The 11785-nt window shown below is 38.6% G+C and overlaps 1 protein-coding gene across 2 annotated transcripts in view; it reads left to right on the forward strand.

The window, feature by feature from the left end:
• Window positions 1-11311, forward strand: part of EMC2 (ER membrane protein complex subunit 2) — a 49814-nt gene extending 38503 nt beyond the window's left edge. For both annotated transcript variants that reach the window (XM_044421783.1, XM_044421785.1), the window contains exons 10-11: window positions 2052-2156; window positions 11018-11311. In XM_044421783.1, the coding sequence (XP_044277718.1) occupies window positions 2052-2156; window positions 11018-11104 (192 nt within the window). In that variant the 3' untranslated portion in view covers window positions 11105-11311. The remainder of the gene's footprint in view (window positions 1-2051; window positions 2157-11017) is intronic.
• The last annotated feature ends 474 nt before the right edge of the window (window positions 11312-11785 follow it).

Here is an 11785-nt window from a genome sequence, read left to right on the forward strand (position 1 = left end):
TAAAGTTACCATGTACAAAATAAGTCTTATTTAGCAGAACCCAACAGGGTGCTTCAGTAAGTGATCTACCAATTCTGTTGTACAAGCAAGATCTGCCTTTTACACAAGGAAGATTTAGCACTTCCTAAGAGGAGGCAGGTCAGTGGAGCTCCCATGTGTAAATTGTGCAATAAGCATTTCTGTTTGTTTCATGTTGCCCTGGAAATACATAAGAAAATCAGTGGAAGTGTCAGTGCACTGGTGGATTCCATCCATTGTGACAGAGTTTCTGGAAGACTGTGAAATAAAACCAGAAGGAATGGAACCAGAAGTGCAAATAATTGTACTCAAAACATTTTCAACCTGCTTTTATACTGCAGGAGTTCAGATACATTTTAATGTTTAAAAAATAAATGATAAACTTTGTTATTTTGTTGTAAGTTTCCCTGAGCCTGTTAGTTTTAGAAAGGCATCTAAGGCATTTTAATAATATCAATAATAAAAAATCCAAATGCATTATTATTCCTCCGTGCGCTTCAGTGTTTAGTCATGCCGGCCACATGACCACAAATGCTGGCTCCCTTGGCTAGGAAACGGAGATGAGCACCACCCCCTAGAGTCAGACATGACTGGACTTAATGTCAAGGAGAAACTTTACCTTTACCTTTATCTTTATTATTTCTCCTAGTCATGAGCTTGAGTTTTTTCTCCACTTGCTTCTTTACCTGCATGTTAAAAAAAGAAGCGTATGTTATTAATTCCTATTTCTTCTTCCTGAATTGCCTATTAATGTGACAACAATCACCACTATGGAGAAGCAACAGTACTAAGACTGGCTTCTTGGCACTAAGTACCAATAAAGACAAGATAAAGACAAGACCAACATTGGAGTTGCTTTTATATTGAATATATATATAAAAAAAAAAAATTCAAGGTTATCAGCAAAAAAAATGGAATGTGGTGTTGTGGCTATGGCCTTATCAGTAGGATGCATATTCTACTACTGATAAATCAGTCTATCAGCTGTTAGACTGACAAAGATTGTATTTAAAATTTCTGCTATTTTAATAAGCTTTTAAATAAAGCGTTCTGAGTATTTTAATTTTTTCCCCCAACTTAACCACATTTAATGCAAACTACTGATTTCTGCTAACACTCCTTAAACAGCAATGTTCTAGAATTTATACAAATTTGAATACTTATGTCTAAAGTACATTTTCTTGAAGTCTCCTTTAGAATAAAATATTGACTGATAATTGTAGAAAATGACAGATAAAATCTGTTACTCAAGATCATTTGCGACTCTTGATTTACTATCTGTTGGCAAGATTTGAGGTCTTTAATGCTGCCAGATCTAATAAAAATTTCCATAGAACCAAGTCAGGATGTGCTGCCTAAACGTTAGCATTTTCTGGAAACATGATCATTCCTGCTCTGTATGAGTTAACAGGCATCCTCCTTTTGAAGTTGTGCTAACATTCTATGTTTTAGGACTTGTAACTAAAATAAGATGATCTTTATGGAGAACCAGGCCTTCATTTTCAAAAACATGTTTTTTGAAGTTTTACTGAAACTATGACTGGAATCCAGAAAGGCTGCTTTAGATGCACCTTGAGAATTGTGAATGCACAGTGAGGTTTTCATAGTTTCTCTTTGAACAGCAATATCATTATGTGAAATTCCAGAGTGATTTTTAAAATCCCTTCAGGTTTCAAGAACAGTTTGCCATGTAGGATTTCTTCGTACAAGTCATAGATCCAAAGAAGTGCAGGACCTAATTGTGTAGGGTTTTTGTTTTGCTTTTTTTATACTTGTGGTAAAGTTAACAGCAATGTTTGCCTCTAGAGAAGGAGGCTGTATTGTCTAGCAGAAATGAAGTTCTCTGGTTCTAACCTATTCCTTTTCTTACTATTTCTGAATTTTTATTGTACTTTTTGCTTCAAGATAGTCAAAAGAACAATACTTTAATCCCTTTGTTCATCTTTTCCTATTGGTACTGTTTCATGTTCTATTCATGTGCAATATTTTAGTTCATTTTTCCACATTCTCTTACTGATTAATTCCTGTTCTAGGCTGCCAGCCATATTGCTTCCAATTCCAAGGCAAGTGCAAAGATGAAGAAGGACAATATGAAGTATGCTAGCTGGGCTGCAAACCAAATCAATAGAGCTTACCAAGTGAGTATTTTGTTAAACTTAAAACAGGCTTGAAAGGACAGGACAGGACAGGACAGGACATCAGGGATCCTGCTAGAACATAGTGTATGGCTGCTGTGAAAAAAAAATCAATGTGTAAATTAGAAAAGGAATCAAAATAAAAGTGTCACACAAAGATTTATCAAATCTTTGGTGTGACCACATTTGGAATACCCTGCACAGTTCTAGCCACTACATTTCAAAAAATAAGTAGAAAAGTTCTGAAAAGGGCAACCAAAATTATCAAAGGACCAATGCAAAGGGAAAGAGTTCTGTCATGTACTCTGTGGAGCTCTTTAGCTTAGGAAACTGGTGAGCATGTGGGAAAATGTAATTCAGTGATCTCAGAAGCCAATTTTATGTTGTTAGGTGAAAGGCTGATATGTAGGTTCACCAAGGCTGCCTTCTCTGAAATGCTAATTGTTCCACACCAGGCCCAGCTAAGGTGAAGCTGAGGAGTCTCACTATGTGGTTTGAGACAGTGGTATAGAATGGTGGGATCCAGATTTGTAAGGTACTGAGAAACATTTTTGGACAAGCCTATCCTATACAAAAAATCCTAAAAGACGATGCAGTTAAAGTGCTACACTCAATATGCCAGCAAATTTGGAAAACTGAACAGTGGCCACAGGATTGGAAAAGGTCAGTTTACATTCCAATCCCAAAGAAAGGCAATGCCAAAGAATGTTCAAACTACCTCACTATTGTACTCATTTCACATGCTAGCAAAGTTATGCTCAAAATCCTGCAAGCTAGGCTCCAGCAGTATGTGGACTGAGAACTGCCAGAAGTACAGGCAGGATTTCGAAGAGGCAGAGGAACCAGAGATCAAATTGCCAACATATGCTGGATCATGGAGAAAGCTAGGGAGAAAAACATCTGCTTCATTGACTATGCTAAAGCTTTTGATTGTGTGGATCACAACAAATTGTGGCAAGTTCTTAAAGAGCTGGGAGTACCAGACCATCTTATTTGTCTCTTGAGAAACCTATATGCGGGTCAAGAAGCAACAGTGAGAACTGGACACGGAACAACTGATTGGTTCAAAATTGAGAAAGGAGTTCGGCAAGGCTGTATACTGTCACCCTGCCTATTTAACTTATATAGATAAGTTATCTTATGGGGCTAGATGAATCACCAGTTGGAATTAAGATTGCTGGGAGAAATATCAACAACCTCAGATATGCAGATGATACCACTCTCATGGCAGAAAGTAAAGAGGAACTAAAGAGCCTCTTGATGCGGGTGAAGAAGGAGAGCGCAAAAGTTGGCTTGCAACTCAACATTAAGAAAACTAAGATCATGGCATCCGGTCCTCTCACTTCCTGGCAAATAGATGGGGAAGAAATGCACGTAGTGACAGATTTTATTTTCCTGGGCTCCAAGATCACCGCAGATGGGGACTGCAGCCAAGAAATTAAAAGACGCTTGCTCCTGGGGAGGAAAGCTATGGCAAATCTAGACAGCATACTAAAAAGCAGAGACATCACCCTGCCAACAAAAGTGCCTATAGTCAAGGCTATGGTTTTCCCAGTTGCAATGTATGGCTGTGAAAGCTGGACCATAAGGAAGGCTGAGCACAAAAGGATTGAGGCCTTTGAATTGTGGTGCTGGAGGAGACTCCTGCGAGTCCCTTGGACCGCAAGGCAATCAAACCGGTCAGTCCTAGAGGAGATCAACCCTGACTGCTCTTTAGAAGGCCAGATCCTGAAGATGAAACTCAAATACTTTGGCCACCTAATGAGAAGGAAGGACTCCTTGGAGAAGAGTCTAATGCTGGGAACAATAGATGGCAAAAGAAGAAGGGGACGGCAGAGGATGAGGTGGCTAGATGGAGTCACTGAGGCAGTTGGTGTGAGCTTAGGTGGACTCTGGGAGATGGTGGAGGACAGGAAGGCCTGGAGGAGTGTTGTCCATGGGGTCGCGATGTGTCGGACACGACTTCGTGACTAACAACAACAACAACAACAATGCTATACAAGTGGGGCAGTCTTCACTTGAACCAAAATGGAACCAGGCTACTGGTATAAACACAGAAAGGTGTCAGAACAATATTTAAACTGAACCCTGAAACAAACGGGCTAAGGAGCATCTGGTTCAAGTTATATCATCCCTAGGGGAACGAAGATGAAAATGCTTCCAATTGCCTAAATTTAGAGGGAGAGGAAAAAGGATATGAGCATATGGTGAAACATGATAGCAAGTCAAATGGGACTAAGTGCCTTAGCAGAAAATGACATCCTGGAGACATCTAGGGAGGGATTCCTTATATAAATGTATCTATGCAAATGGTAGAAGTATCCAAGCCAGAGATGGAAAATTAAATCAAAGAGGCTTTCAAATGAGGTGTAATAACGTGTGACTTCATTTATTGCTACACTGACTGGATAAATGTATATTACACTCAAGATAAAGAGGTCAGATTTCTTGGTGTTCTGAACTGCAGGACATAAACTGTAACCTAGAACAGTTGGTAATAAAACCAAGCTGAGGGAAGACAACACTGGATTTAATCACTGGAGTTAACTGAGGACCTGGTATGGAGAGAGATATGTTCTATTTATTTATTTATTTCATTTATATACCTCCTAATAGCTGAAGCTCTCTGGACAGTTAACACTTAATAAAAATTATAAAACACAGTAGACATAAGATGAAAACAGCATGAACCAATAGTGACCTAAGAATTATCATAAATATGTGGAAAATTGCCAAGGAAGTCTAACCCATTCACATTTGACTTCCAAAGAGGAAACTTCTCTAAAATAGGGAACTAGTAAAGCAGAAGTTGAAAGGGGGAGTCATGATGCTTTAATTGCTTCAAACATTGCTTTTTTGAACTTCCAAAAAGCATTAGACAAAGTCCCCCTTAGTGGTGGAGTATGAGCAGTAACTGGTGAAAGAATAGATAGCAGAGGGTTAGAGTAAATGGTGAACTTTCCCAATGGAGGGATGTAAACACAGAGATCTGTATCAGGACCAGTGCTTTTCAATTAAATCATGCATGATTGGCAATCAGGAGAGAGCAGTGAAAAGACCATGTTGCTGATGACACCAAATTACCTAGGGTGTTTAAAACAAGAAGGAATTGCAAGGAGTTCCAAAAGGATCTCTCTGGACTGGGAGAATGGGCATCAAAATGGAAAATCTGGTTCAGTGTGAGCAAGTATAAATGATACACACATGGGCAAAAACTCCCAACTTCAAATATAGACTGATGGGATTTGAGCGAGTAACCAAGAAGCAGATCTTGAGGTTGTGGTGGACAGCTTAATGAAACCTTGAGGCCAGTACATGGCCATTTTGGAAAATATGACTCCCATGCTGGGCCTAATTAGTAAAGGAATTGAAATTAAAACTACCAGATGGTACTCCTCTGAAACAAATATATGCAGTGACCAAATTTGGAATACTGTATACAGTTCTGGTCATGGCATCTAAAGCAGGATATTGTACAGTTGCAAAAGTTTGAAAGGGGTCAGTTAGTGTTCAAAGGGCTAAAGCAGTTTCCTTACAAGCAAGAACTATCTGGGATTGTTTAGCTTAGAAAAAGTGTAAGTTAGGAGAAATATGATAGAGGTGTAGAAAATTATGCATGGTGATTTTTTCTCCTCTCATAATAGAGTGGTGGCCCCTATCTATGGGGAGATCTTTCCACCGTAGCCTGCTTGGTGCCAAATTTGTCATCTTTTCAGTGCCAAGTTTGGATGGCCCATTATGCTGAGATCCTTAAAGACTTACTTGGGCACCCATGGGATTGGGGGGGGGGGGTCACCTTTCTCAGCTATTTTTATATAATCCTTGTTTGTTGTGGTTTGTTTTCACCTGTTTTGAACTTTTTAATGTTTTTTATTGTTTTATGATATGTTTATTGTATTGTTTTATGGATTGTTATAAATCACCCAGAGAGTAGTATAGAAATGAAATTATTGATAAAATAGTAGTAGCAGTAGTAGTAGAAGAAAAAAGAAGAACACGAAGAACCTAGGGTCATCCCATGAAGCTGGTCTTAAGATTCAGGGCAGATAAAAGGAAGACATACTTCTTCATATAGTATGTATTTAAAGGGACAGTGTGGTGTAGTGGTTAAGAGTGTGGAACTGGGTCTCGTTTTCTAGTCTTTATCTATTCATGGAGCTTACTGAGTGACTTTGGGCCAGTCACAGACTCTCAGCCCAAACCACTTCCCAGGGTTGTTGCTGTGAGGGTAAGATGCAGGGGAGGAGGATAATGTAAGTCACCTTGTGTTCCTTGGAAGGAAAAAGGGTGGGATAGAAATATAATAAAGAAATAAAGTGTGGCATTTACTTCCACAAGATACAGTAATGGCCACCCATTTGGCTGATGTTAATAGAAGAAATTAATGGGGGAATTAACAGTCGTACTGTCTCCCAGTCCTGCAGCTTCTATGCTGCCTGGTGCCAAACTTGGAATGCTGGAACAGCTCAGCTTTTGATCTAAGCCATCATTGCTTTAAGTAGGTTCCCTGTACCTTGCATGCATTGTAGAAGCAACCTAATCTTTTTATACATGGTTTCAGTCAAAGCACACTAGTCCATCCACATTGATGCATAAATATAATTCCAATTATTTGCTGCCATTGTTACCATGTAGCAGGTTGACCTGAAAGTCAGCAAGCTTAACTTTAAGAAAAGAGACTATTGTTTATGGGATAATTGCTTCAAATTTGTCTTGATCGCTTTTGAGATGTTCTAAACAGGCCCTCTGATTCTGATAGAATATAAAATAACATAATTGATAAAGCAGTTTGGTTTGCCTTAAAGGAAAAGCTGTTTATTTATGAGAATTATAAAGAAATTAGCTCAACCACTGATATTAATTTCTAAACTTACTGGTATTAAATCTCAATTATGTGAAGTTAGGCACTCATAGCAATGTAAATTAGAAAATTCAACTTGTAGCTTTTGTAACGTTATGGTCCATTTCCATTGCTATTGTGAAGTTATGTTGGAGTTGGATCAAAACAATTGTAAATTGGCCCTTCTTTCAGTTGATACTTACCAGAGCAGTTCACATTTTACACAACTAAAATATATTTAAAACAAATGTCAGAACTTCTTTGTGACTTCATATGTTTGTGATGTATTGCATACTTCAGCTGTATTTTAGCAGAAAAGTGACAAATACCATAGCTAGTTGAAAACTGCAAGGGGAATTTAACTATGCAGGATACAATTATGTAAATTAGAAGCTGGCCAGAATCTTCGGTTTACACACTACTTTAGCAAAAAGTACCATAAGTATCTTTACTAAATAAAGGTCAAACCTTGCTTGACCTATGTATACTTTCTGCTATGGCCTGCTTATATATATTTGCATTAGAAACTATGGAAGGACTTAAAGGTTTCAGCTAACAGGCTGAGAACTTCCAATTGCATAGACTTGTCAGAATGTGTATTCTATTCTGCTAAAGGTTGCCATCTTGTGAGCAAATCAATGAATTGTTGATGTGCCAAATGATCTTTTCTTTAAAGAGGAAGGTCTATAACAATGAATCAATGATCCTGAACTTAAATAAAAGCAAATGGTTCCACATACAGTGGGCTGGATCCCAACAGATCAGTGTATGACCTTGAATCGTTCGCGCGCCTGTGTCTGTGTCTGTGTCTGTGTCTGTGTCTGTGTCTGTGAGAGAGAGAGAGAGAGAGAGCGAGAGAGAGAGAGAGAGAGCGAGAGAGAGCGAGAGAGAGCGAGAGAGAGAGAGAGAGAGAGAGAGAGAGAGAGAGAGATTGATTGTTCCAGGTTCAGCATCTCAGCATCCTGCTAGACTTTGGAAGAGCTGGTGGGCCTAGAACAAAACACCTGTGAGGAACAGCTATAATATTTGGGACTTTTTGCTGAGTTGTGTAAAATTATGTATCGTTTGGGGAAAGCTGATAGGGGAAATTTTCTCTCACTGTCATAATATGAGAATCTGGTGACATCCAATGGAGTTAAACATTGGGAAAGTCAGAACAAATAAAAAGAAGTACTTCACACAGCATTTAGCTTTAGAACAGGATCAAACAAATTCATGGCTACTAGTCATGATAGCTGTCCATTATATCCTACTGTCTCTGAATGTTAGTTGCTGAGCAGTGGTGAGAAGGACAGTGGTAATGCCCTCATACCCTGTTTGTGGGCTTCCCATAGGAACTAGTTGGCTACTGTGAGAGCAGAATGCTAGACTAGCATGCAATAAATCTAAGTTACTCAAATCTAAAACTCCTCTGCTGTGTTGTGTTTGCTTAACATCAAAATAAGTTATCGTTTCCAATTGTTCCAATTAGATAATTAGTTTAACATGTCTGTGATAGAAACATTTTAGGAGAGAGGAGCAAGGTTGATTAATGTTTAGTAAAGAAGCCCTTAACATGACCCACTCAGTAATTTCTCTGATAAATGATTTTAGGATACACTGCTAAAGTCTCACTAACGTCATTTGTTGTTTATGAGTAGTGAAGTGATTCTATTACAAACCATTTGGGACAGAAAATTAAATCATGATTTCAAAGAGAACAGGAGGTAAAAGCTTCATTTTCAGCTACATATTTGCCTAATGCTGGAATAGGGAAAATAATTGGTCATTAGCTAGATTTCTGAAGTGCAACTAGGCTATAATTTATTGTGACATCATTCAGCGTTGTTTTTAGCATGGAGAATGTGCCAGTGTCATAAAGGGAACCATTCTTCATGTTAAGAAGAAGCTTTCGTCTTGTTAATGACTAACATCAGGTTTAATCCAAGTTTTCTTTTCAGCAGAATAGGCAAAATACTACTGTGTTTAAACTTGTCTTTCCTCCAGTGTTGTGCTGTGGAGCAGGGCATATTGGCAGTTACACTTTCTTAATGTTAGAGTCTTACTATAATTGGTTTCTTAAGAGGTTAAACCTCTGTAGTTCTGCAAGTATCTGGGGTTATTCCCGGGCTCCCCTTTCCCCCCTCCTGTCCCCTTTCTTTGAAATCTTAGTATATGGCGTTAAGTTTTCTCAACTTCACATATATCCAAAGAGGTCAAAGGCAGGTTAACAGTTTCTGCATCTTGTTTCAGCTGGGGTATTACCTGTCTGATCACAAAATTTTGTCAACAGCTCATGAGACATTTGCTAAATTGAGTTAATTTAGAGAAAAAAGGAACACCTCATAAATCAGGGAATCTAGTTTGCAGGACAGCAGTAATATTTGAGGAAAAAGCATTACATGGAAATTTATTGAGTGCTCAGATGTTAATGCTTAGTTCTAGAACAGGCCATTTTACTAAATGAGCAAGATGAACTTGAAGTACTTGAAAAGAAATTTAAGTATTTTAAGATATTGAATTTGTGCACTATTCTAACTCACTAAATTACAGCCACACATGGGAGGGAACAAACACTCGTCAACAGCAACTAGTGTATAAACCTACTCAAACTGACAGGAACATGCTTGAACAACCTGATCCAATTCCTGTTTACACCCACAAGGAAGGTTCTTCCTAGATTCTTATGCAGAATCAAATAAAAATTCTGCTTCTGTTTGTTGATTCAGGAACTGGCTATTCTTCTGTGCAAAAGCCCTCTTGTGGGGGTTGGCAATGCTGAGCCAAGAACCTTGGCAGCACCCACCAAGATGCTCTTTTTCTCACCCCCCGCCCCCTCGCAGGCACTGCATCTCTGCACTTCCCTGCTCTGCCAGGAAGCAGGAAAGCAGGAAGTTAGCAGTGAGAGTGAGGGAAGGGAGAGGCTGCAGAAACTGTGCCAGGGGAAATGGCCTGGCATATGCTAAGAGGCGGTGGCTGGTAGGAGCAGCTGCTGCTGTATGACAGATGAGCAGGTGAGAGGAGGAAGAGGCAGCAGTGGGGAGGTGGTTTAGAGAGGGTGGCAGGAGTGGTGGTGGAAAGTAGGTGGTCATAAATGATGGAAGAAGAAATCTGGGATAGGATAGGAGGAGTTGCCTCAGGGACTCAGGAAGAGAGAGCATTCCAGTGGGGGTGAGAGTTTGTTCAGCCTTTGTACAGGCCAGATCACTGTATTTTCATCAGGCCCTACTGATTTCAGTAGATGTGCTGCATGTAGGTATCCAGCCCTATTCTTTGTAAATAGAATAGAAACTCTTTGTGAATAGCAGGGGAAAATCTTGTCATATTGAGAAATGTTTGTGTTATCTATTCAAATTTAACCATTCTTTGTTAATATTTCAAATACAGAAAGTTCCCCTTTAATCAGTTCCTGGCTTAACATTCAGTCTGTTAACATCAGTATACTTCGTTAGCCTTTCCTTACCCAGTGCAAAAGAGACCATGATGCTACATAATGTATTATACAAAGGACAATATTAGCAACTTTTAAAAAAATGTATAAGCAACATCAGAAAGAAAGCAGAAACTATTATTCACTCTGGGATCAATCCAGATCTGTCAGATAAACTTATCCATATTTGAGTTTCTCAGTCAGTCATTTTTCTAGAAATCTTTTCATTCAGTCAGTAATTGATGAAGGATTTGCAGTGTGTTTACTTTGAGATATGTACTGTTGTGATTCAAATGAAACTTAATAAATGTACATTTATTTGTTAAGGAAAAAGTGAGTTTAAATTAAGATACCCCCCCAATCAGACGTTCCTCCTTCCACTCACTACATCTGTAGCCTATGTGATCACTTCCTACAGGCACTTGAGGTAATGTAAGGACAGGTTCTTGAAAGCAATAGTTTTAAAATTTGGTGCAGGGGTTTAAAGAAAACTTTCTGTAATAAAAAGATTACAGTCTTCCTGTGTGTGCAGCTATCCTAGTGGTTATGCTGCTTATTACAACTTTTCATGGTCTATTTTATAAAATGAGCGTCTCATTTTGCCTTTTTCTTTAGTATGCTGGTCGTAGTAAGAAGGAAACCAAATATTCTCTGAAAGCTGTAGAAGACATGTTGGAAACCCTGCAGATCACCCAGTCGTAAACAACAGTAAAGCTACCAGGAGGTGGATTTTTTTCTACCAGTCATCTAAGAGTTTGATTAGTTTTAAATTAATAGTTGTGTTAACGGTAGTTTTGTGTTCACAGAAGCAACAATCTTAAGTCATTTGTTTTATAAAGTTATGATTACTATTTATTGCTGCTGTGATAAAAGCCACTGAAACGAATAAAAAGAGTAAATTTTATTGAACCTCAGGTCTCTTCAGATCTTGAATGTATAAATGTCTAAGGCATAGGCCTGTAGAAATCAACTTAAGCAATAATAAAGGATAATGATTTATTGTACAGGAGTTGGGAGTGCTGGAGGCCTTTGCATAAAAATGCACTCTGCATGGCATGTTACATTTTCTGAATGGAATGGTTGGTGAAGGGATGCTAAATGTACACGGGTACTACCAAGCAAGAATTAACCTATTACTATGTAGTATGTTCTTTATCGCACAGTATCAAGATCACGCCTATACTGTTTTAAAGTAAGGTAATATAGTAAAAAATGACAACTGTGTCCATATATGAGATCATATAGGATTAAGTCCCAATATCCTATCAGTGTGAGAGTTTCTGCTCTCTGTTATTTCTGTGGTGCTGCTAAGGTCACTCAGCTCACATGGTTCCAGTGTCTTGAAGTAGGTTTTACACATGAACTTGGGCATAATGCTTTCCA

This window comes from Varanus komodoensis, unplaced genomic scaffold, assembly GCF_004798865.1.
Source record: "Varanus komodoensis strain SLA01 unplaced genomic scaffold, ASM479886v1 scaffold12, whole genome shotgun sequence".
Lineage (NCBI taxonomy): Eukaryota > Metazoa > Chordata > Lepidosauria > Squamata > Varanidae > Varanus > Varanus komodoensis.